Here is a 27,197-nt window from a genome sequence, read left to right as displayed (position 1 = left end):
ATTAAAGTATAAAAAGAAACAATATTCTGTACAATTGTCATTTCATAAATATAAATATACAGAGCAAGGACCAACAAAACCCCTGTCTCCCCTCCCCTTCACATAAATTCCCTCTACTATCAAGAAAACTGAACAAGCCAAATTATTACAGAATGCTACACAGAAATATCATGCTAACAGACTAGTTCAGTCACACATGACAAGAATAGTGTTAGGGGAATGCCCCTTGGTCCGAGAGAGCCCTAAGCCAACTGGAAGCTAAAGAAGCACTGCCTGGGCTTTGCAGTCCCCAGTTATGTCTTTAGCAGGATATATATTTCAAATCTGATATATTCTAATGACAAAATAGAAATAAAATGATTTTTTTCTACCTTTTGTTGTCTCTGGTTTCTGCTTTTATCTTCTTTTCATTCTTTTCCTTCCAGCGTCTGCCTATCTCTTCAATCCAGCATTTGCCCGTTCCATCTACTGTCTGCCCCTACCAGAAACTGTCTGTCTCCCCCTGCCATCTCTCCTCTAGACCCCCCCCCTTTGGTCTGGCATCCATCATCTTCCCTCTGTTCCCTCCTGGTCTGGCATCTTTCTCCTTTCATCTCTCTTTCCCTCCCCCTGTGGTTTTTAGCATCTCTCTCTTTTCATTTCCTCTGTTCAGATCTGATTTCTCTGTCTCCTTCCCCATTCTTTGGCATATCTCTCTCCTCTTTCTCTTCCCTTTCCTTCTCTGGTCTTCCTTCTTTATTTCTGCCTCCGTTTAAATTAAATTCTTTCTTACTTTGCAGTCCTCAGTTTCCCTCTTTTCGCTGTGTCTACCCACAGTATGCCACCCCTTTCCTTCACCCCTCTACTATCTCACTAACTTTATCTTCTTCCCCCATCCAGCATATGTCCTTTTTCTTTATCCCTCCTTCCATCCAATATGTGTTCTCTTTCTCCATTTCCATTCAACATTTACTCTCCCTTCTCCCCACTTCCATCATCTGCTCTCTTCTCTCTCCCCACTTCCATCATCTGCCCTCTTCTCTCTCCCCCTTCTCCCCACTTCCATCATCTTCCCCTTCTCTCACTTTCCCCCCACTTCCATCATCTGCCCCTTCTCTCTCTTTCCCTCCACTTGCATCATCTGCCCCCTTCTCTCAAACTCTCCATCCACCACAGGCCCATCTCTCTCCCTTCCTCTCACCTTTCTGTCCGATTTTGGCAACAAGATCGGCAACGTCCCCCCCTTGTGATGACACTCAAGTTCGGCAACGGGCCTCCTTCTTCCCCCCCCCCCCCCCCGCATCAACAGTATTTCAGATTGGCAACTGCGGTGCTCAGGCCAAAGCTCCCCTCTGACTCGAACTGCCTGGGCAGAAACAGGAAGCTGAGTCTGAGGGAAGCTTTGGGCTGAGCACCACGGTTGCTGATCTGAAGTACTGTTGATGCGGGGGGGGGGGGATAAGGAGGCCCGTTGCCGATCTTGAGTGCCGGGGGGCCCGTTGCCGATCTTAAATTGTGTCAAGGGGAGGGGGCGCCGATGCAGCCCAGACGCTGCTGATGGTCCCAATCCGATGTTACCGGCCTTGCGCGGACCGGCAGGAATTTTCTGCGGACCGGCACCGGATGACCCAGACCTGGCCAGCTGTGCACCCCCCTAAGGCGTGCACCTGGGGCGGATCTCCCCCCCCCCATCCCTCTTTGGTACGCCACTGATTGAATATTAATTTATGTTTGATTCACATATCTTAGATCTGTACTATATATTACAAATGTTAATAAGGATTGTAATATGGGAAGAGAACATTTTGTTTTGTTCAAACATTCTTTATTGAAAATATTTTAGTACGTAATGGAAGAAAAGCAAGAATACAATAAAAACTGTAGTACCATATGTAAGGGGAAGAATCGAGTTGGAAGTGCGGGTACAATAATCCAATACTCTCTGCCAGGTTACCGCTAATCTCACTCTTTTTTAATCATATACCTTTTCTGTATATCTTATATATACCTTCAAGAATTTATTGTACAGTCCTACAAGACTGTAAAATGCTATTCATGTTATTCACTGTTTGTTTAGTTTTTCTGTATTTTGTTCATGAAAACTGTAATAAAAATTATTAAAGAAAAAAACAAACAAACTGTAGTACCTAGAAAGGAGAAGAACATAAGAATAGCCTTACTGGGACAGATCAATGGTCCATCAAGCCCAGTAGCCTGTTCTCACGGTGTCCAATCCAGGTCACTAGTACCTGGCCAAAACCCAAGGTGTAGCAATATTCCATGCTACCGATCCAGGGAAAGAAGTGGCTTCCCCCATGTCTTTCTCAATAACAGACTATGGACTTTTCCTCCACGAACTTGTCCAAATTTTTCTTAAAACCAGCTATACTATCCGCTCTTACCACAACCTCTGGCAATGCAGTCCAGAGCTTAACTATTCTCTGAGTGAAAAAATTTTTCCTCCTATTGGTTTTAAAAGTATTTCCATGTAACTTTATTGAGTGTCTCCTAGTCTTTGTAATATATCAAAAATCATGTTTCCCAGTTGTAAATATTATCTACAGCTAGACCAGGTAGGCACAATAGTTTGAAAACAAAGAGGAACGAGATGCACTTTCCATTTCAAATTTATGTGTAAGACAGATTGAAATATACCAAACAGATAAATGTATAGGATGGCAAATTTTCCCATTTTTAAGGATCACCTTGATAGCTAAGGCCAACAATATATCTAGTAGATTTGACCGATCCATAGACAGAAGAACATCCAGAACAGTGCTTCTCCAAATGGCAATTGCCAAAGAACCGTCTGTTGAGATGGAGAATTTAAAAAAAAAATAAGATTCCAGACTGAAGTCTAAAATGGACAAAGTAAATCGCAAAGACAGAGCATTTGAATGAGTATCCCTTGTTCTGTATGACAATGCCAACAATGATTTGAGGGTAGATGTCTGAGTCAAAAGAGCTTACACAGAGTCCAGCAGCACAATGATGAACAAAAAATAAAGTTGGAATAAGAGAAGCAAACCTAGTAAGTTTTGATGTCTTGATCCAAAAATCTCTCCATTGATCACATGTTAAGTGAACACCAATATCTTGCTCCCATATCTCATTGAAATTAGTAGAGGGGAAAATCATCAAACTTTTTAAGACCTTTATAAATTTTGGTGGACATACGATTCTCCTCTACCAAAATACTCACATATCGATAAAGACTTGGGAGAGTTTTGGAAAACTGAAGCTTAAGTTTGGTCAGATATTGTTGAAGTTATAACCAACAACAAAATTCAAGAGGAGATGATAATGTGTTTGAATATCCACAAAAGAGACTAAGGCCCATATTCTATAAACGGAGTGCAAAACACCATTAAAAAAAAAATAATAACAAAAGTGTTTAAAAAAATGTGCAGTAGGTGCCTACCAGTGGCTACGGAGGTGCTTTACAATGCCTAACACTACTGTAGGTGTGGCTAACGTCGGAAGTGGCATTAGGCATCGTAAAGTACCTCCATAGCCGCAATTCAAGTGAAAATTAGGCAACAGAAACACAGGCCTTTAAACCCCTGGCCCACATTTCTGGTGCCTACCTTTCACAAAATCACAATTCTACAAACAGCACTGTTACATGATTGACACACAATCGGCAGCCATTTTTGTAGAATCTGGCCCTAAATGATTTACCACAAATCTGATCCAAAGTGTAGATAACATTATGCAGCCAAGAGGACCAATAAAGCAATCGTGTCCAATTTGTATATGTGGATTAGCCTAAATCAATTGATGATATGCATCTCACTTTAATTTGAAATACGGAATCTAAAAGCAATAATGCCCTAAGAGTTCCAGCCAAATAGGATATTGTTTGAAATGTAAAGGAGTCTTACAGCTGAACTAGAGAATGACCCAGGGATAAATTTTTCCCCATCCCCGCAGGAACTCAATTTCCCCGTCCCCACGAGTTTTGTCGCTGTCCCTGCCCCGTTTCCGTAGGCTATGCTTTTAACGGCACAAGCCTTGAACAATTGTGATTTTAAAGTGTTTGAGGCTTATGCAGATGAGGACAGAGCTTGCAGGAATGGGGCAGGGACAGGAAAAGAACTCTCTGGGACGGGAAAATGAGTTCTTGCGGGGACGGGGAAAAAATTTATTCCCGTGTCATTCTCTAAGAAACAAGAAGTCATTCTACTTTGACCCATCATGTCACAAAAGAAGAATTAATGTTAGAACGAATGCCGTTCTTGTTAAAGTAAAGTGATATTAGGATAGAAAAATTAGGATAGTTTACTCCACCATGTAATTTAATATGCTACAGATCTGTTGAGAAATCTTAGCAGCTTTGTTCATCCAGAGAAATTTAAGAAGTTTAGAGTCCAACAATTTGTAATAAGAATAATCAAATAAGCATGGTATTATCGTGGAGGTATAATTCATGAGTGGATTCACCAGCATTCTAATTGTCTTGAGGCGACCCTATCAGGAAAGAAATAAAGGTGACCATTTTTTTAACATGTCATTGACAGTAGTAATCACTCAAGCATAATTAATAGAGAGTATCCTCAGAATCTGTACAAAACTGAATCCCAATATAGTTAACTCTGAATGGGGCCCACTGAAAAGGAAATTGTAAAACGTCCTGCTTTAAAGAGTAAACATTTAGAGAGAAGATATCAGACTTTTCTCAGTTCAACTTGTATCCAGAGATCTTAGAAAATGTATTAATTCCTTTAATGAGGGGATCAAATGAGAGAGATCATTAAGATACACAACCATGTCATCAGCGTACAAGGAAATGTTAACTTCCTGTGATTTTAATACCTTGTACAACAGAAAAATGATCTTTAGAAGCACCTTGCAGGCGCTGGGAATCAGGGCGATTGTTCTATAGTTGGTACAGTCCCTGGGATCGCTCTTCTTCAGCAGTGGGATAAAAACTGATCTTTTCCAGTCCTTTGGCCATGTGTAGGTCTGTCACATCTTCTGGCATAGTGCTGTCAGTGTGGCTCTTGGAACTGGTTTGAGCAGCTCTACAGGGATTCCATCAATGCCAGGTGCTTTGTTGGGCAAGAGAAACCCGCGTAGAACTTATGTACTAAATGGTGAGACCTTGGTTAGGACCACGGAGGAATGCAATCTAGGAGTGATCATTAGCGAAGACATGAAAGTTGCCAATCAAGTGGAGAAGGCTTCCTCCAGGGCAAGACAAATATTGGGGTGTATCCGCAGAAGTTTTGTCAGCAGGAGACCTGAAGTTATGATGCCGTTGTACAGAGCCATGGTGAGGCCACACTTGGAGTACTGTGTTCAGTTTTGGAGACCACACTACCGAAAGGACGTGCTGAGGATCGAGTCGGTTCAGCGAACGGCCACCAGGATGGTCATGGGGCTCAAGGATCTCCCGTATGAAGAAAGACTAAAGAAGTTGCGACTGTACTCACTCGAGGAAAGAAGAGAACGGGGAGATATGATTGAAATGTATAAATACATCACGGGACACATCGAGTCAGAAGATGATATCTTCTGGCTCATGGGACCCTCGACCACCAGAGGGCATCCGCTGAAAATCAGAGGAGGGAAGTTTCATGGCGACTCCAGGAAGTACTTCTTCACCGAAAGAGTGGTGGATCATTGGAACAGACTCCCACTCCAGGTGATAAAGGCCAGCAGCGTGACGGATTTTAAGAAAAAATGGGATACTCTTGTGGGATCTCTAAGGGAGTAAATTCAGGGGGGGGATATTGGAATGGGCAGACTTGGTGGGCTATAGCCCTTTTCTGCCGCTTTTTCTATATTTCTATGTTTGTTGTTTGGCAGCTGCCTTAGTGCCCAATCCACTTCACTTTCCAATAGGTCTGGTTCTGCTTCCTGTTGACCCCAAAGTTCTTCAGGGTAGTCAGTACTGATGCTGATGTATAATTCCTCTGTGTATTCTTTCCATCTCTGCTTGATGTCCTACTGGTTGCTAATTTCATTCTCATCACAGTCTTTGATGGTTGATTAGTATGCTGAGTGAGGATTTTTCACTTGTTTCACCATAACAAATAATTTTCTGGTGTGGCTCTTCTTATTTGTTTGTAGATTTACTGCATTTACTGAATAATAGAAAAAGAACAAATTGCTATTGCTAGGGGATCCAAAGCCAGCTTGAAAAGGAGAAGGGACAGAGGATATATTTGTCTAGTTACTCTGGATAAACCAAAGGGTGTAGAAAGGTGAGAGATAATCCATAACTAGGCTGTAGGTTGAGCATATAGAACAAAAATCATATTAATGAAATGTGTATCAAAGCCAAACCAACATAAAATGTGAAAAAGATACGAGAACCACTCAACCCTATCAAAGATCTTTTCTGTGTAGAAAAAAAATAACTGCCATAGGTTCAAATCTAGTCTTGTCAGCAAGCAGCATATGGCATAACAAACAGGTGTTGGGGTACAACAGCAACTGGGACTGATCCCTCTTTGATTAGGGTGGATTAAAGAATGTAAAAAGACTTTGGTTAATCTAGTAGCTAACATTTTAGCATAAATCTTTGCTTCCACATTGATTAGGGAGATAGGATGATAAGTTTTGGTTTCTAAAGGATCTTAATCTGGCTTTGGAATCACAATCATAGCTTCAACGAATGTACAAGGAATATTAGGATTGTTAGAAATAGCTTGGAAAAGTTGAAGTAATCTAGGTTTCAATCGGGTATGAAATGTGCATTACAATTCAACTAGAAATCCATCATTTCCAGGGGATTTCTGTGATTTCATGGTTTTAAGCACAGAGTCAATCCCCTCACTGGTGATGAGTTTAAAATCATTAGATGATAAGTGGGATGAGGTAAATCCTAGAGAAAGTCATCAATCTTAGCCTCAGAATAAGCAGTTTGAGAAGTATATAAATAATGAAAGAAATCAGCAAACATTTCACATATACAAGAAGTATCAGTAATAACTTCTCCATATTATGATCTTATACCTGATAGCCTTTGTTTTGCTTTCTAGTTTTTAAAAAATCTTCTAAGAGGTGACCTGCTTTATGCCCTCTCGTACTTTGCAGATCTTTTTAAATTCTTCAATACAAATAGTATTATATACTGATATTTAAATCACAATAAATCAGGTGGTTCGTCCTGGCATGCTGTAATTCTAGAGCTTTCATTTGCAAATCTAGTTGAGATTTGACCTTCAAATCAGATTTACGTTTTCTAGCAACTTAATTAATGATGAAACCTCTAAGAGAAGCTTTCATTGCATCCCATTGTATATTTTCGTAGAAGTAGAAATGTGATCATTAAAATGAAAATATTCTGATGTAAAATGCTCAGCAGCAGTAATAAATGTTGGATCTGTGAGTAATGAGGTATTAAATCTCCATCTGGATTGTAGATTATGAGATAAATCGCCCTCAAGTACAATACTAATGGCTTCCTGATCTCAACCCAATATACTATGGAGTTTAATAGATAATAATTTAGAAGTTATTTTATTTGGAAAGTAGAAAATAATCAATGCGTGAGTAGGAAGAATGGAGAGCAAAAACAAGTATAGTCATGTCCAGTAGGATTCATCAGTCTCCATGGATCCCCTAATCAGTGCATATATCGATAGTATGTTTAACTTATTACCATTATATAGCAACTACACTAGAACCCATTTTCCATTTGGGTCAGATTTGTGGCATAATAAAGACATATTTGATTGTTTATGTAGAGTACTCCCCTGATATTCGCGGGGGTTCCGTTCCAGGAACCCCGCGAATCTTGAAAAATTGCGAATACAGTTTTTCATGGGGGAGACGCGGGGATAGGCAGTAACATAGCAGCGGCAGCCACTGCTCGGCCCATCAGCGAGTCTGAAGAACACTGAACAGAAAAAACGCAAATACGCTGAACAAAAAAGCACGCGATTTGGGCACCTCACAGGAGGCATGTGCTCCGGCGAGGAATCTCGGACCAGCTGTGTGTGGTTGAAGTCACTTCTGTAGGTGTTTTTAGTGGGGGAGACAGGAGAGGGCAGCCGGAGAGGCAGGAGAGAGCAGCCAGAGCACCTGCGAGTGAAGGAAAACACTCGGGATATGCTCTGATCGCCTCTTCCTGCACTAAAGTCGGGCCTCACCAATCAGGAGCTGCGTGTCAAAGCAGCTCCTGATTGGTGAGGCAGTCAGAGCATACTGCAAGTGATTTCCTTCACTCACAGGTGCTCAGGCTGCTCTCTCCTGCCTCTCTGGCTGCCCTCTCCTGCCCGGTCATTCGCGGTCGCAGACTCTTGCAGTTCTGGTCATTCGTGGTCAGCATATACTGCAAATGACCGGGACCACGAATGACCGTGGAGGCACTGTATTAGGATTACCACACCATTATGCTTACCCGAGGCAGGGGTAAATATATACTGACAAAAGTGGGCTTCAGTGAACCTAAATAAACAGTATCTTCTTCCTTTTAGTCACATTATTTAGTCTGTTGACATTTAGAGAAACACAGTGAAATTTCGGAGCTATCCTGCTCCTTTGTAATATGGACTACACATTGATACTATTGAAAAACAAATATAGGAGACACAGAAGTTGATAACGCTACTACCAGAAGAGGTGGTGGAGACAGAGATTGTGTCTGAATTCAAAAGGGCCTGGGATAGGCACACGGGATTTCTTGGAGAGAGAATGAGATAATGGTTACTATAGATGGGCAGACTAGATGGGCCATTTAGCCTTTATCTGCCATCATTTTTCCATGTTTCCTATCCATTCAGTCATGGCCAACCTTTGGATACTCTGTAGGCCAGTCCTCTCCATGCTTCTCTGTTTTCCAGTTTCTTTCAATTGCTTGATGTTTATTCCTGTGCCATTCTTAATGGTATCCAATCAATGGGCCTTTGGTCTCCCCTGCTTCCTTTTACCACTGACCATTTTGAGTAGCACCTCCTTTTCTAGTGAATTTGTCCTCATCACAGGTCCAAAATAGGTCAGTTTCTGACTGGTAATCTTGCCTTCTATGATCAAGAACATCTTTGTTGGTGATCCTAGCTATCCATGGTATTCTAGCTGTCCATTGGATTCATAGAAGTCTTCTCCACCACCACACTTGAAGGTGTCAATTTTTCTGCTATCTGCTCTCGTGAGCCATATGTTGCGATTGGAAACATAATGGCAGTGATCAGTCTTTGTTTGATGGTGACTGAGACATCCTTGTACTTCCATATTTGGTCCATGCTCACAATAGCTTCATGCCCCAGTGCTAATCGATGCTTGATCTATGCCAGGGGTGGGCAACTCCAGTCCTCAAGGGCCAGAATCCAGTCGGGTTTTCAGGATTTCCCCAATGAATATGCATTGAAAACAGTACATGCAAATACATCTCATGCATATTCATTGAGGAAATCCTGAAAACCCGACTGGATTCCAGCCCCGAGGACCGAAATTGCCCACCCCCGATCTATGCTGTCAAACCGCCACTGTGATCAATGAGGGACCAAGGAATACAAAGCTGACAACCACTTCTATTTCTTCATTGTTGATCTTTATATAGACTTCCCCATTGGTGATAGTCATGACTTTGGTCTTCTTGATGTTCAGGTGAAGTCCCATCTTCTCACTTTCTTTAATCTTCAGGATCAACTTCTTGAAGTCCTTCTCACTCTCTGCCAGCATGGTACTATCATCTGCATAGCTCAGATTGCGTATCTCAAATAATCTAAGACCAGCCTCCTCATGATTACTTCTGCATAGAGGTTGAAAATGTTGTCTTATACCCTTTTTGATCTTGAACCATTCTGTAACTCCATACCTGGTTCACACTGTAGCTTCTTAATTGTAGTAGAATGATCTGACTAACCTGACCAGGTGCGCTGGCATTCCTACCTCACTCAGTGCTTCCCAAAGTGGATAACGACAGCATTAAATCTTTAAAAACTTGTGACAAAAATAGAGAAGAATCTGACCTATATAACAAGATGTATGATTCCCATTCAGTTCTCATGGGTCAAAGATCAAGTATTCAAGGATTCCTGTGTCCACTGATATGTATCCTTTCTGGTGAAGATATTCCAACAGCTCATCCGGGCAATAAAAAGTTTTGGTGACATTATTGAGAGTAATTTGCATACGAGCTGGATAGAGCAAGCTATATTAAGTCTTAAATTTTTCTCAGCTCAGTTTTAATTACTTTGGTAGGAAGTTCCACCATATTGGAGCCACCACCGAGAACATTCTTTTTCTGACACGTTTGTATTTGATGGGGGTGTACACTTGCCAACATTTCTGAACAAGCTCCACAAGGACAACTTCCTAGAATGAGGTTAATAATCCAATGAGCAGGATCCTAGGCAAACCATGCGTGTTGGACCCTGAACTGCAAACATTATTTATAATAGCTATAGATTTTCCAGGCCAATTTGATGAATGTTTGGTTGCATGACACCAGTTGGGAAGAAATATATAACTGCAAATTAGATAGAGAAGCCCTTTCAATATCATTGTAATGGGCTAGAATGAATGTGGTAAACAGCATGAAAAAGATAATAGTGTACAATGTTTTAAGAAGACATGTGCATATAACAGATGGCCGAAAAGTTGGAACTTTGGGACTTTTTTTAGTGTTAGAGGCTTAATATGTGGAAATTAGTTAGAGAAGCCAATAGTTTAATTAGAAAATGTAACAAATCTGAACAAAAATGTGAGTAAATCAATTTATTATTGTTTATAATGTTTGCTAAGTGACTTTTAATTTGATTACAGCTGTTGTATTAATACTTTGTGAAGAGCACCACACATTAATGTAGATAATGTAAGATTAATGCACTATCATTTAACAAAAACTTGTTTTTACATCAAATAGCAAAACTTCTTAAATATGAAAATTCTTGAAGCTGGCTTTTATCACATTTATTGATGTGGAGGGGCATTTAAAAAAAAAAAATCTAAGTCCAACTTGAATGTTTTCAGCTGAACACCCAAAGTTGTTGGTACAAAAGTGGCCATTTTCAAATGGCAAACTGCTGGACGTCCAAATATATACCCATTTTTCCCCCAAAATAAGCCCTATCCCGAAAATAGGCCCCACCCCTGAAGCCCCACCCGAATATCCCCAACTCCATCCCTGACACTAGTGCTGCCCAATTTGCTGAAAAAAATCAGACTCATCAATTCAGCAACCCCCACCCCTGCTGCTTTAGGAGTTCTCAGAGCAGAAGTATGTCAGTCTCACAGTGGGAGGGTCGGTAGGGTTCTGCTGCACAAGGGGATGGATGAGAGGGGAGGAATGATGCTGCACATGGGGGGTGGGGGAAGGAAAGAAGAAGAATTGGGGTAGAGGAGAGGAAGGGAGAGATGATTGTTGCACATGAAAAAAATAAGACATCCCTGAAAATAAGCCCTAGTATATTTTGTGGACCCAAAATTAATACAGTACTCCCCCGAAATTCATAGGGGTTCCGTTCTAGGAACCCCCGCAAATTTTGAAAAACCGCAAATACGGTTTTTAGGCAGGGGAGACAGGAGAGGGCAGCTGGAGAGGCAGGAGAGGGCAGCCAGAGCGCTGGCGAGTGAAGGAAATCACTCGGTGTATGCTCCGACTGCCTCTTCCTGTACTAAAGTCAGGCCTCACCAATCAGGAGCTGCTTTGACACGCAGCTCCTGATTGGTAAGGCCCGACTTTGGTACAAGAATAGGTGGTCGGAGCATACAGCAAGTGATTTCCTTCACTCACTGGGGCTCCCAGTGATTTCCTTCACTCCCTGTCCTGCCTCCCCTGCCTGGTCATTCACAATCAGAAAATACCGCGAATGACCGGGACTGCGAACCGCAAATTTGCAGGGGAGCACTGTATAAGACACTGTATTATTTGGGGGGGGGGGAGAACACAATATATATATAAGCATCCTAATCCTATTTGTACATGGGTGAAGTCAGAATAGCAATGGACTGGTCATACAGACATCCTGACAGAGAATGGACACCTTAGAAGGCACTGCTGTTAACATCATATAAAGGGTGCCAGATGTATATCTCAACATAACCCCCTTATAATTTAGGATGAGCCCCCCTCCCCCCAAAAAAGCCCTTCTATACCCTCCTGTGTACCACTCCAATAGCACTTATAGCTGCATGTGGCACCTTAGAGAGCAGTATAGTAGGGTTTGGGTGGGCTCACACATTCTACCATAAATGTAGTAGTCAGAGTGGCTTATGGACCTGGGTCTTCCTTTCTATGGTTCACTAACCCACCCACCAGGCTACTTGAGACACCTGTGTGCAGCTCTACTAGGCCTCCACATTCCAAATGCTGCTGTTTTAGAGATAGGTATGTACATTTTTGTTCTCATTTTTGTGTGGTGGAAGGGGGGTCAGTGAGTACTAAAAGAGTTTGGAGGTGTCTTACCTTGATGCATGCAGTGGTCATCTGTTTAGTTTTGGCACCTTTGTGGCACTTAGATCCTTCTAAAACAGGTCTAGTTCTAAACGTATTAGTTCCGTCCAGGATGTCTTGCAAAATGTTTATCGCTGCAAGACGTCCATGTCTAACCCTGCCCTTGAAACCACCCAAAGCCCGCCCATAACATGCCTCCACCACACCTATCTTGCTAGACGTACAGAAAGACGGCTTTGATTATTGGCACTTGGATATCCTAGCGACTAGGATGCTTTTTGGATGTCTGTTTTTCGATTATGAGCCTGATAGTCTCCATCATTAGTCACATTTCTGCTGATACGGTCCACTATAGAATCCACAGGGGGACAGAAAACAGCAAACCCCCCCCCTCTTTTACAAAGGTGCGCTATGCTTTTCAGCGCACGCTAAACGCTAACGCGTGCATGTCATCCTATGGACGTGTTAGCATTTAGTGCACGCTAATCGCGCGCTAAAACGCTTAGCGCACCTTTGTAAAAGAGGGCCAAACCGACCATATGGAGATAAAAGCAAGATTTTGTCAAGGTGCTCCCAGGAACAGTGTCCAATACGTTCTGCCTGAAAGGCTGCTTCAGGGGCATGTAATGTAACAAGCTGAAGTTAAAAATAGCTTCTCCCAAAGATAAAAACTAGTTGGTGTCCAAAAACAGCCTATTTCTTTTTTTTTTAATTATAGATTTATTGAATTTTTCAATATAATCAAGCATAAACTTGTACAGAAAGGAAATTCAGCAACAAATTAATATAAAAGTAAACAATATAAAAAGATATCAAATATAAGCATAAATTTCAACTCAAGTCCTCAAAAGGGATCCAAGGTGGATAATAGGCGATTAAAGAAAATTACATTTACAAAAGTAGTAACTAGTTGAATGAGGTTAGTGCACCCTTTCTTAAGCTGAGCACTCATATTCCATCTTTCTCCAGACATGAAGTTGAGAGAAAGGTTGTCAGTTGAGATGGCTCGAAGAAAACAAATTTATGTGAACAATAATTAATTACACATTTACATGGATGTCGCAAGTAAAAGGTCACCCCCAGGGCTATAACACCAGGTTTTCTTAGCAAGAATTCATTTCTCCTTCTCTGCGTATCCCTAGCCAAATCTGGGAACATCTGAATTCTACAACCTAAAAATTATTTTTGTTTATTTTTAAAGAAAAGTCTCAACAACCAGTTTTTATCTGGTGCGAGAGCTTCTGTCAAAAGTAAAGTTGCTGGGGTCACTAATTCTTTATCAGATATTTCCAAAATATTAGATATATTCATTAAATCATGTCCCAATTTCCCTTGCTGTTGTTGATCCTGGGTCTTGTTTGGAAGATAATAGACCTGTGTAAATGGTGGTAATGACTCTTCAGAAAGCTCCAATACTTCCATCATATAGCGTTTCAACATTTCCCTAGGGGCTATCATAGAAACCCTGGGGAAATTAATCAATCTAAGGTTATTACGAGAAAAATTTTCCATTGCCTCCATCTTCCTTCTTAAGTTGGTATTGTCTTTAATTAATGTCTCAGTAATTTGCTTGGAGACTTTTAATTCCTGGTGGACATTCTGTACTAAAGTCTTAGAGTCCTTAATTCCAGTCTTTAAATTTTTAATCTCAGTTTCATGATCATTAAGTTTCCTTTCCAGTTGTTGTAATTGCGGATTTATAGATCTTGCCAAATTGGCCACAAGATCCCACAGAGAATCCAATGTTACCTCCCGGGGCTTCTCAATTTGAAAAGAATGTAAATTTAATTTGATTAGCTCACCCTCTGGCAACATGTCTTGTCCAACAGTCTGTTGGGCTCATTCATCCCCCACCGTTTCCTCCTCAGTCTCCACACTCAGATTCCTCTGCTCCAGCAAGGAATCCGGCAACACAGTCCCCCTCTCGTACTCCTTAGCCTCCAGGAGGAGGTGAATTCCGACCTCCGGAAGTACCTCAGCTCGCGGGGAACTGGTGGACTGAGGGCGTGTGGGAGGTGCTCTCACATCGGGGCTCAGCGATGTCTCCAACCCTATGGAGAACGGCACAGATGCGCCTCCACCGTGCGTCTCCTGAAGGGGACTCCCCGATGATATCGGCGTACCCTGCATTCTCCTCACCAGCTCCTTGATGTTGCCGAAGACGGCCGTTCTGGAGCGCTGCAAGGCTCCAGTAGCGCTTCGTCCTCTCCTCTTCGGCATTGCTCAGAGCAGGTAAAAAATGTAGTGAACTAAATAAATTCGAAGGAGTTTCAGGGAGAGTGTAGCTCAGACAACCTTACGTGTGGCCATCTTGGATCAAAACAGCTTAATTCAACACTAAAACAGGAGTCCAGGGTCCACTGGAGTGAGCTGTTTATGGACACCTGATATACAGGAACCTAGAAGCCAATTAAAACCGGTAAAACCAAATTTATGGCTGAAATCTGCGGCTTGGTTTTGGCCAGAACTGGAAATGTTGTGCCTGCCCTCTGTGCCCCCCCCTCCCCCCGGCAGAAGATGTGAAGAATCCCATTCAATTCCCATGGGTGTTTTCACATTCAGAGCACGCTAATTATTAGCGCCAATAATTATTAGAAAGAATTTGAATTTGCACACACATCCTTTGGTCGCTATTTTATATAGATATTTATGTAAAGTTTTATATGTGGATCCAAAAAGAGGAATATGGTCATGGGAGGAGCACAGGCAGGTCAGGGGCATTTCTGGAACTTACACTCAATGTTACAGAATTAGGTAGATCTGCGTCTAATTTAGGTGCAAAGAGTTACACTAGGTTTCAGTTGGGCTCAGATTCTGGTGCTATGCTCTGTTTATATTTATTTATTTGGATTCAGCTCACACCTTTTCAGAAGTAGCTCAAGGTGAGTTACATTCAGGTTCACAATCAAAATGAGTACCTGAGACTATGGCCTAGATTCACTAAACTCACCTTTCCGATTCGATCCGTGGGTGATCTGTAGCCAAGTCTTGCCAGGTGACCGATTCACTAAACAGTCCTCATGCAAATTATTTGATCAGAGGCACACCGCACACCGACCGCACGGATCGCTGCAGAGCAATCCAGACACATGCGCAGACCGCACAAGCGAGGTCAAAACAAAGGGGAGGGGAGGTGGCTGCAGTTTTGAGTGGCCAGAACACGCTGCAGCCAGATGGAACAGAACACACTGTTAACCTGCAGGTTAAAACTGTGGGTTAAAACTACAGGCTTGCACTGCAGGGAAAGGCGGCAGAGAGCAAGAGAGTCGGCAGGGACAAGGCGGCAGAGAGCAGGAGAGTCAGCAGAGCTTGCTTTCTTGTGCTTTTTGCACAAGGGAGATGTGTTTAAAATGTTTTATTTTTGTTTTGATACTAGGATTTCGGAGCGGCAGGGCTGGGATTTCAGGGCGGCAAAGAACAGGATAGTCGTCAAGGACGTGAGCGACAGGTTCTCAGCACTCGCTTATTTTTGGATCAGCCAGCCCAATCGGTGTTCCTTCTTCTGTTTAGTGAATCGATGCCTTCCTACTTTGCATGCCATTTCCCCTCATTTGCATGTGTGGATCGGATCGGGTGGGAGGTTGATCAGCCAGGAGGTTAGTGAATTGGGTCAGGGTCGCAAACTGGTCGGAGAAGGCTCACAAAGCTTTGTGAATCTAGCCCTATGTGAAAATAAGTGACTTGCACAAGATCACAAAAAGAAGCCATGAGATCCAATCCAATTGCACAGGGTTAGCTCAGATTTAGTGCACAATTTTGTGGGTGCTTGATGTTTTAAAAAAAATGTTTTGTGCACAAGCTACTCCTGTGCAAAGCCTTGGGTAGGTGGTACCAGTGCATAGCATATTTCAAATAATAGTAATAAGGCTATTCAGTGCAGAGAAATGCACCAAAAAGTTAATAGCTGAGCCAACACCAGAACTTTAACATCAGGTCAAAGGAAGTCTTCAAGATACACTTCAAAGAAGAGGGCGATCTGAGATGAAATGTGGCCCCCATTCCCACAAGATCCTCAGACTCCCCTGGAACTCCCATCTCTCCAACCCCAAAACAAAGATGACCTCCCCTCGTTTGCCACACCCCTGACATCCTAAACAAAAATCCTTGGTGGTCTAGTGGACTCCAACCTCCCCACCCCAGCCCTCTTGAATCCCCTCATGCACCTTGAAGGTGGGAAGGAAGAGCGATACCCACTCGCTCACGTCTACGTGTCACCATCTTGCAAAATGGTGGTCCCTTAACTCATCCAGTACATGCTTTTAAGTATATGGTGAGCTTTCATTTAGAGTACTATATACAATCTAGACTAGAGAATGACACAGGGTCAGAATTTGTCCCCTCGGATAATCATGGGAAACCATCCCGTGTCATTCTTTAGTCTCTATCTCAACCTCAGTCCTTCTACACCAGCGTTCTTCAATGCAAGGCTTGAGGGTCAGTGGCTGAGCCCATTCATTCTCTGATTCTTATGTGAGCCAAGTATAGGATAATGAAGCCATTGTGATATCACTGATGAGGCTGGCTCTTAGCCATTGGTGGAATGAGGCAATATGACATCACAATATCTGCTCTGGATACCAGAGACTGTCATTTTTTAGTGTCTATCTCAGCCTCAGTCCTTCTACACCAGCATTCTTTAATGCAAGGCTTGAGGGTTAGTATATGTGCCCATTCATACTCTGATTCTTCCCTCTCTCCCTTAAAGAATGACATGGGGATGGTTTCCCGCGGTTAACTGCAGGAACGGGGACAAATTCTGTCCCTGTGTCATTCTCAGGATGGAGCTGGTCCAGAGGCCTTCCACTATAATGCCCCCTGGGCCAACTCGGAGAAAAGCGTTAAAAAAGGTATGAAGAGAGTCTTGATGACCTGATGTCCACTCTGGAGGAAAGGAGAAACAGGGATGACATGATACAGACCTTGAAATATTTGAAAGGTATTGATTTATACTATATAAAAAAACAGTATAGACATAAACTAACTTAAATTCATCCAAAGAAATCTTTATATACACATATGTATTTATTTATTAATTTGAATTTTACCATCCATGTCCTAGTATTGAGTTTTTCTCTTTTTTTTTTTTCTATCTGCCCTTACTTTGCGTGCAAGTTTCACATGATTACAAAGAAAGCCAGGCAGAAATATCTTCACATGTGGCTGAATGCAGCAACGTCAACAAAGAATATGATAATAAAAGTGCTAATCAAATCTATATCTATTAAAAGAAAGTAATTCACTTTCCTGTTCCCATCATAATAATCCAGCTGTTTGTTATTAGTTAAAACTCCATGAGTCTATAGCTATGCTGTTAACCTATATATATATATATATATATATATATATATATATACTGGAATAAGTTGTCAAGATCACATGGCATACTTGTATTTTTTTCATTAGTCTGGCTAGGATAAGGACTCTTACTAATTTTAATTGATTCTGAAGAGCTTAATTGAGGTACTGCTAGACATGCAATTAGGCTCGTTGCACAGCAGTCGATGATTTGATTACCACATTAATACAGCAAGAAGCTAGGCATATTGTTTTGTATTTGGTTCATTTGAATAAGTGCGACAAAAATACTTCCATTATAGGCAAGTTTAGTTACCTTCAGTGAAATGTGCCAAAATCAAAACTCTCTCTCTTTTTTTTTTTTTAAACTCCTACACAAGAGGCACCTAATCTCATCGGAGAGACCGTCAGAAAGCAAAATGTTATGCACTATGGGCTCCTTTTACTGAGCTGCGATAGTGGTTTTAGCGCGCGCTGAATTGCCGTGCGCGCTAGATACTAACCAGGAGAAACAAACAAAACTGCAGACTGCAGGCAAAAATTTATTGTACCAAAATTAAAATGTAAATAAGTAAAATAAAACCCTTTTACCAATCAAGGGACCCGACACGGTCCGTGTTTCGGACAAACCTTCGTCAGGGGTCCATGGTGAAAAAGGTTGGGACATACCATAAAAAATGAAGATAAGTAACAAAGTGCCTGTATATTTTGTTCGCCGAGGATTGCTGCAGAAAGTAAAGCGTCTCAAGGAAGCAGTAAAAAGAGGCTGGTATGTCCCAACCTTTTTCACCATGGACCCCTGACGAAGGTTTGTCCGAAACACGGACCCTGTCGGGTCCCTTGATTGGTAAAAGGGTTTTATTTTACTTATTTGCATTTTAATTTCGGTACAATATATTTTTGCCTGCATCTTGTACACAGTCTGCAGTTTTGTTTGTTTCTCCTGCTTGGTTTTTTCTGCAGACAAAGTTGGACTTTCTCCTTTGTTTTGTTGCCCTGCGCTAGATACTAACGCCAGCAATGAACTGGCGTTAGTTCTAGCCGCGTAGCATGGGTTTAGTGCACGCGGCAATTCAGCACGTCCTAAAAACTCTATCGCAGCTTAGTAAAAGGAGCCCTATATGATGCATCACACAAGCATCTGTAATGTAAAGGATGACCGAGGATTCAAAATATAAGGGAACGTATAAAAACAATTTATATAGGATTCTCTACATACTGAAGCCTACAACGCGCGAGTCAGTTGACATTCGCAGGCATACAAACAGTAACTCATGTTCAACAGCCTCTACAGACAAATCTACTAGAAGGAAAGATATTATTAAATCCTCCAAAGGATTTTCTTACAGAGCTGTATGCCATATGGAGTTCAATAATATCAGCGTAGAGGAATTTGTCTCTTGTAGAATTTTTGCCTTACAGTAACTGTAGAAATATTAGCTTATGCCTTTCCATAATGGGTTCATATATTGTGACATGAAAAATGAAAAGTGCCATCATTATGGGGAAGAAGGAAGCTTTGTTCAGTTTTATGAAGGATTGTGTAGTGCAGGAAACTCTGGCCTCCTTTTATTAAGCTGTGTTAGAGGTTTTTTTAACGCCGTCCGCTGTGATAAAAGCTCCAATGCTCATAGAATTTCTAAATAGAGCACATCATACTATTCCTAACATGTATTTCTTACCAAAAATCCATAAAGATTTGAGAAATTCACCTGTGTGTCCTATTATTACCACCAGGGGCGCAATGTTAGAACCACTGTCAACCTTCGTGGATGTTTTTGAAAAGGTGGAAGTTCCTAAATGTAGTTTGTACATTAAAGGTTCTAAACATTTACCCCCCTCTTTTACTAAAGTGCGCTAACCGATTAGCACGCACTAATTGATTTAGCGCACGCTAAATGTTAACGTGTCCATAGACTAACATGCAGGCGTTAATGTTAAGTGCGCGCTAAACGCTAACATGTCCACAGACTAACATGCATGCGTTAATGTTTAGCACGCGCTAATCAATTTAGCGCACCTTACCCCTCTTTTACTAAGGTGCGCTAACTGATTAGCGCGCACTAAATGTTAACGTGTCCATAGACTAACATGCATGCGTTAATGTTAAGCGTGCGCTAAACGCTAACTTGTCCATAGACTAACATGCATGCGTTAATGTTTAGCGCACGCTAATCGATTTAGCGCACCTTACCCCCCTCTTTTACAAAGGTGCACTAAGCGTTTTTGCGCGTACTAACTGATTTAGCGCACGCTAAATGCTAACACGCCCATTATAGTCTATGGACGCGTTAGCATTTAGCGTGCGCTAAATTGATTAGCACACGCTAAATCGGCTACCGTACCTTAGTAAAAGGACCCGTTAGTAAAAGAGGGCCTTACTGACTAAATTAAACATGATTGACAGCAGCTCGGGTCCTTTCATTGTAACAACGCTAGATGTGTCAGCGTTCTATACATCTATACTGCAATCTGAAACAGTAGATGTCATTTTCACTGTACTTGAAGCACATCCTAAACCTTATGCTGTTCCATCAGATTTTTTTGGTACAGTTATCGCGTTTGGCAGTGTGTGAAAACTTTTTTTTACATTTGATGGGAATTTGTTTAAGCAAGTGACTGGGGTTGCAATGGGTGCAACATTTGCCCCCTCGGTTGCAAATCTTTTCATGACCCAATTTGAGATGACTTGGGTGTATCATTCTCCATGTTTTTTAAAAAATGTACACGTTGATGACGTCTTTGTGCTCTGGATGGGTTCGCAAACTCAGCTAAACAGTTTTGTCTGTTGGCTCAACACATGTGACCCCCGCAAACAGTTTACAGCTAATTTCTCTGCACAATCAGTGAATTTTCTGGATATTTTGATTATTAATAACAACCATGGATTCATTACAAAATAATTTGAAAAACCCACAACGAAAAACAATTTTTTAGAATTTTCAAATTGTCATCCTCAACATTTAAAGAAAAGTCTGCCCTTTTCACAGATGTTAAGATTGCGTAGAAATTGCACTGATTGGGAGACTTTAAATCCCAGACAAATCAAATGAAAAAGAAACTGCAGAGAAGGGAATATCCGAAAATTACTTTGAGACAGGCTTATACCAGAGCAAAATTCAATGATAGGGAACAACTATTAGTTGACAAGTCTCAGGATGTTGATCAAGAATCTGATCAGGTGTCCCTAAACATTCAACCAAAAGCGCTGCAATTGCGGACCTGATCAGACAGCACTGGGACATTGTTCAATCTCTGGTTAGTCTCAGGTTTGCTTTTTCTAGAGGAAAAAAAAATCTGAAGGAGTTTTTATGTCCTTCCACGTTACCGCCTAAAATCTCCCATGAATGTTTTGCCTGCAGGACATTACAAATGTGGTTCTTGTTCTACCTGTGCAGTGAATGTTCAAACAAAGGATTTCATTCATCCCATTACCAAGCGAATGTTTTTGCTGAAATAGTTCAGCAACTAAGGGCTCCTTTTACGAAGGTAGCAGTTTAACGCAGGCGGTAGTTTTTTGGCCAGCGCGGGGGTTAGCGCTTGATGAAAAGTCACACGCAGCTTTGCAAAAGGAGCCCTAAGTCTAATCACGCTGTTTACGTGATTACATGTCCATGTGCGATGTACGTAGGGATGACCTCTAGAGCAGTGGTTCCCAACCCTGTCCTGGAGGACCACCAGGCCAATCGGGGTTTCAGACTAGCCCTAATGAATATGCATGAAGCAGATTTGCATGCCTGTCACTTCCATTATATGCAAATCTCTCTCATGCATATTCATTAGGGCTAGCCTGAAAACCCGACTGGCCTGGTGGTCCTCCAGGACAGGGTTGGGAACCACTGCTCTAGAGAGTTGAAAGTCCGTCTCATAGAACACAAGTCAAATATTAAAAGGCAGAATGTGAAGGGACCTCTTTCTTACAAACATAACTTCCAGGAGTTAAAAGCATTGTAATCGAAGTGGTTAAGAAACATCCACGGGGTGGAGATTAGAACTTTGCCCTGAGAAGAAGAGAATCTTTTGGGATTTTTACTCTGCAGACTTTGCATCCGCAAGGTTTAAATCAGGGGTGTCAAAGTCCCTCCTCGAGGGCCGCAATCCAATTGGGTTTTCAGGAATTTCCCCAATGAATATGCATGAGATCTATTAGCATACAATGAAAGCAGTGCATGCAAATAGATCTCATGCATATTCATTGGGGAAATCCTGAAAACCCGATTGGATTGCGGCCCTCGAGGGGAGACTTTGACACCCCTGGTTTAAATGATAAAATTGATTGGGGAGCTTTCTATTGAGTTCAGTTTTTTATTATTGCATGTGTTTAGCGCATGGTTAGTGCGCGCTAAAACGCATAGCGCAACTTAGTAAAATGAGCCCCTAGTATTTTGATCTTTTATACTGAATTGCAAGACCTTCTAGTGAGCAGACTTATTTATTTATTTATTATATAGTAACATAGTAGATGACGGCAGATAAAGACCCAAATGGTCCATCCAGCCTGTCCAATTTGACTCAATTTAAATTTTTACATTTTTTCTTCTTAGCTATTTCTGGGCAACAATCCAAAGCTCTACCCGGTACTGTGCTTGGGTTCCAACTGCCGAAATCTCCGTCATAACCGACTCCAGCCCATCTACACCCTCCCAGCCATTGAAGCCATCCCCAGCCCATCCTCCCCCAAATGGCCATATACAGTCACAGACCATGCAAGTCTGCCCAGTACTGGCCTTAGTTCAATATTTAATATTATTTTCTGATTCTAGATCCTCTGTGTTCATCCCACGCTTCTTTGAACTCAAGTCACAGTTTTACTCTCCACCACCTCTCTCGGGAGCGCATTCCAGGCATCCACCACCCTCTCCGTAAAGTAGAATTTCCTAACATTGCCCTTGAATCTACCACCCCTCAACCTCAAATTATGTCCTCTGGTTTTTACCATTTTCCTTTCTCTGGAAAAGATTTTGTTCTACGTTAATACCCTTCAAGTATTTGAACGTCTGAATTATATCTCCCCTGTCCCTCCTTTCCTCTAGGGCAGGGGTAGACAATTCCGGTCCTCGAGAGCCCGAGCCAGGTCAGGTTTTCAGGATATCCACAATCAATATGCATCTCAAGGAGGCAGTGCATGCAAATCCATCTCATACATATTCATTGTGGCTATCCTGAAAACCTGACCTGGCTCTGGCTCTCGAGGACTGGAATTGCCTACCCCTGCTCTAGGGTATACATAGTCAGGGCTTCCACTCTCTCCTCATACGTCTTCTGGCGCAAGCCTCCTATCATTTTCCAGTACTATCACTTTTATACTCGCATAAGGCACACAATTTCATATATATCACTTTCGTCACGTTTATTTATTTCAGGAAATTTGACATAACACCTTTCAAAACAATTGCATTTTTAAATAAGCTCAAACTCATTTGTCATAGTTGCCACATTATAGCTCTTTAATAAATGTCTTTTAGATGCTTTTTAACAAATGATTTTTTAGATGCCTTTTTCATTTTTTGTCATGTTGCATGCTTTATATATTCCTGTCAATTATACATGTTGTAATTTTTATGCATATCAACCATGCATGTATAATCTGTTTGTTTAATCATCTTATGTACGAGTATAATTATTATTTTCATTTGAAATTTGTATATGTGATCTTTGTACAGACCCCTGATACAGGCGGAGATGCCAGAGCACAGCCCGTGTCAGGTCTATCATTAAAGCAGGATTACTCGGAACTTGAAAGGGGGCAGGGACTCCAGAGGGATGTTGCCGCTTGGAGGGGGGGGGTGTCGACAGGAGGGAATGGGCATCTCTCCTGCCAATCATGATGGGGGGCATCGGCAGCAGGAGGGAGTGTGCGTCCCTACTGCCACATTTTGTTTGGGAGGTGTTAGCAGCAGGAGGGTGTGGGTATCCCTCCTGCCGATTTTGCTGCAGCCAGTTCAGCTTATCATGGCAGGTGTATTTCCCCTGATCAACTGAGCCGGCAAAGCTCCCCGCTTCAGGGAGGCCTGCTGGCTCAGCTGATTGGGTATTTCCTTGCCGTGATCAACTGATCGCAAGGGTGTCAGGTCAAAAGCGCGCCGGGACAAAGGCGCGCGCCGCAGAAAATTACAGTTTTTACGGCTCCGACGGGGGGGGGGCATGGGGGAACCCCCCCACTTTACTTAATAGAGATCGCGCCGCATTGTGGGGGCGTTGTGGGGGGTGTGGGGGGTTGTAACCCCCCACATTTTACTGAAAACTTCACTTTTTCCCTGTTTTTAGGGAAAAAGTTAAGTTTACAGTAAAATGTGGAGGGTTACAACCCCCCAAACCCCCACAACGCCGGCGCGATCTCTATTAAGTAAACTGGGGTGACTCCCCAACAAAACCCCCCGTCGGAGCCCCTAAAAACTGTAATTTTCTTCGGCGCGCGCCTCCGTCTTGCGCTCAGTTGTTGGCGCGCGCCTTTGTCTTTCGCGGGGTTGTCTATGAACCATGGCAAGGGATCACTCGATCAGGCATTCATGTAACTGGCGCCGGTGACATGGATGTCAATTACAGAATCAGGGGGTAAGGAATCTATTTTTAAAGACAGACGCAATTCTGTGTAGGATGCCGGTGTGCGATTCTCAGCCGCTTCTTAGGCGACTGCTGAGACAGTTACATTTTATTTGATATACCGCCAATATTAACAAAAAAACAAAAGTCAAATCAAAGCGGTTAACAATAGATAAAAACCAAAGGGAAATAATAAAAAAAAACAACAACACAACAGGGAAATGAATACGGTACAATTAACAATACTAGACACAAAGGCCCGGATTCTGTAAACCGTGTCCTGATTGTAGGCAGCTGTAGGCATCCTACAACTGTATAATCAGCCAATCGGGATACACGTTTTAAAAAAAATGCTCCCTAGGCAGGCCGCCTATTTTCAAAGTGCCTCCAGAAGCCTAGCAAGCCCGCCGAAGCTCACCTAAGCGTCTCCCTAGTAGAGCGGGAGAGGCTTACAATGTAGGCCAGCAAAATGCCTCCCTGCCGCGATTAGTATAGCGGCCATGGCCACCAGTCCCCCCCTCCCACTAAATGAATGAGGCAGGAGGGATGCCCAATCTCTCCTGCCAAAAGACCCCCCACCCACCCCTGACAATCGCCGGTAGGAGGGTGCCCATCCTCTCCTGCCGGTAAGCCCCCCACCCCCCAACGATCGCAGCAAGAGGATGACCAACCCCTCCTGCCCTATGACCGTCCGCCCTTTCTAGAAGATTGCCAGCAGGAGGGTTCCCAATCCCTCCTCCCAGGACCCCCCCATGAATCCCCTGTCCACAACCCCCCCAATGAAATGCCCCAACCCCCCCGCCCAGACCCCCCCAACAACCCCCCACCCCCTCCTTGGCACTCTCCCCACTGGGCTTCACCTAGTAAGTTGGCCGGACGGACAGGTCCTTATACCATCTGGCCGGCAGGCCCACATCCATCCAAATGAGGTGGGCCTGCCCCTCCCCTGCCCCAACCCACAGGAATCTAGGACCTGACTGGCTCAGGCGCTTAAGGCCCACCCTTCCTGGGCATCATATACAGAATCCGGGCCAAAATGACAATCAAGGGCAGGAAAGGTTTACAATATCAAGAGGTAAGAACAAATAAGGTAAAATCAGGAGGATGGGGGGGAAGGATGCGAGAAGAAGAAAGCAAAAGAAGACCTAAACTGAAGTGTTTAGAACTAGGGTCAAATGCCAGTTTGAAATAATAGGCTTTCAAACGTGATTTAAATGATTTGAGATTTTTCTGTGGGCAGATATAGCGGAAGGGAGGTCCCGAGCTTTGGGGCCATTACAGAGAAACTAGAATCTCTGTAAATGTCTAGAAAAGGCAATTGATGGGATGGACAGTAAGGACTGATTGGAGGAACGCAGCGCCCTTCTAGGAGAGACCGGCGTCCTATAGAGAATCAATCCCTATGGGTCTAAGTGACTTTTCTCGAATTGGCATGTGGCGTGGATCTTACTGGCACCATTTATAGATTCCCTCCTAAACACTTTAATGCACTTTAGTCAAAGGGCCCTATACATTTTTTTGTTTCTTTTAGGTAAAGAAAAGCAAATTCAACTTTTAATTACTTACAAACGTCGTATTTTCCAACAATGTTGTAGTTTCATTTGCTTCTACGTTCAGCTTAAGCACGTGTCCATCCCTGCTTTTATACACAACTTCAACATCTGTAACAGCAAAGACATCTACAATTAACATCTTTACTCTACCTTGCGATTCGATAACATACCTCTCCAATACGCTTGAGGTAAGTTACAGAAACATATCAATATACAAAACTACAATATCGAAAAGCTACAATAAAGGAAACATACCAAATTTAAAAAAAGAAAAGAAAATCATGACATCTTTCCCATTCTCAAAATGAAGTTGGAAATAATTACAGTGGAACCTTGGTTTACGAGCATAATTCGTTCCAGAAGCATGCTCGTAAACCAAATTACTCGTATATCGAAGCGAATTTCCCCATAGGAAATAAGGGAAACGTGAAAGAAGTTCCTGCCTCTTGCCTGGGTCTTGAGCATCTGCGCATGCTCAAGGCTTTCTGGTTCTCGCTCTCTTCGAGATTGAGAATCTCAGAGTGAGAACCAGAAGGCCTTGAGCATACGCAGATGCTCAAGGCCCAGGCAAGAGGCAGGAACTTCTTTCACTGGCACCGGCACGTCCTGTGGGGCTGCGTGCCGGTGCTAGATGGAGTAAGGCTCAATGCTGTTCAGGTGGGGGGTGCCGGTTTGCAGGGGGTGGGGGGGGGGGGGGCGATGCCATTTCTCAGGGGTGGGGTGCTCGCAAATCGAGTCAACGCTTGATTTGCGAGACAAGATTTGCGAGAATGTTTTGCTCATCTTGCAAACCGCATTACTCGCAAACCGAGGTTTGACTGTATTCTTAACACACAGGAACAATAACAATTCTGAAAGCAGCAGTCTTAACATTGCTGCCACTATCATAAATCTTTCAGTCTTCTCATACTCACCCTCGCATTGATTATAATAATAATAATAACTTTATTCTTATATACCGCCAACAATCTTGCGACTTCTAGGCGGTTTACAATGAAGAGAAACTGTACAGACAGCGAATTACAGAGTATAGCATTGAACATCTAGTGATAGTAACAGGAGAGTTACAGGGTCTGTGTATTACACGGTTTCACAATGAGTAGCATTATACAGTCGACGATATTTAGAGCATAAGTAGGAGAAGAGAAAGGAGATTGCGCTTTGAGTTACAAAGGTGCAAGACTGCGAAGGTGAAAAAGATAACATAAGATGTTGATGAGAAGTAAGTTTTTTTTTTTTTTTTTTTTGTGTTCAAATATTTTTATTAAAGTTAAAGCGAAAAGAAAACAGTAGTAGAGAAAGAATAACATTATGACATTTCGTTCATGAGATAAAACGGCATAGATATGTTACAAGTATGACAGGTAAATGAACATTAATGAACAAATTCCAGGAAATAGGAATAAGACATCGTTACATACAGAATGGCAGGAAACTGTTCACCAACACCAGCACTTATGGTGCGATGTTGGACTCCG

The 27,197-nt window shown here is 42.4% G+C and overlaps 1 protein-coding gene across 2 annotated transcripts in view; it reads right to left on the bottom strand.

Moving 5' to 3' along the window:
* Positions 1–27,197, bottom strand: part of DPP10 (dipeptidyl peptidase like 10) — a 709,461-nt gene that overhangs the window by 329,439 nt on the left and 352,825 nt on the right. For both annotated transcript variants that reach the window (XM_033946860.1, XM_033946861.1), the window contains exon 4: positions 25,733–25,827. In XM_033946860.1, the coding sequence (XP_033802751.1) occupies positions 25,733–25,827 (95 nt within the window). The remainder of the gene's footprint in view (positions 1–25,732; positions 25,828–27,197) is intronic.

This window comes from Geotrypetes seraphini, chromosome 5 (assembly GCF_902459505.1).
Source record: "Geotrypetes seraphini chromosome 5, aGeoSer1.1, whole genome shotgun sequence".
NCBI lineage: Eukaryota > Metazoa > Chordata > Amphibia > Gymnophiona > Dermophiidae > Geotrypetes > Geotrypetes seraphini.
The sequence above is the reverse complement of the archived record's forward strand: the minus strand, read 5'-3'. Positions and strand labels throughout refer to the sequence as shown.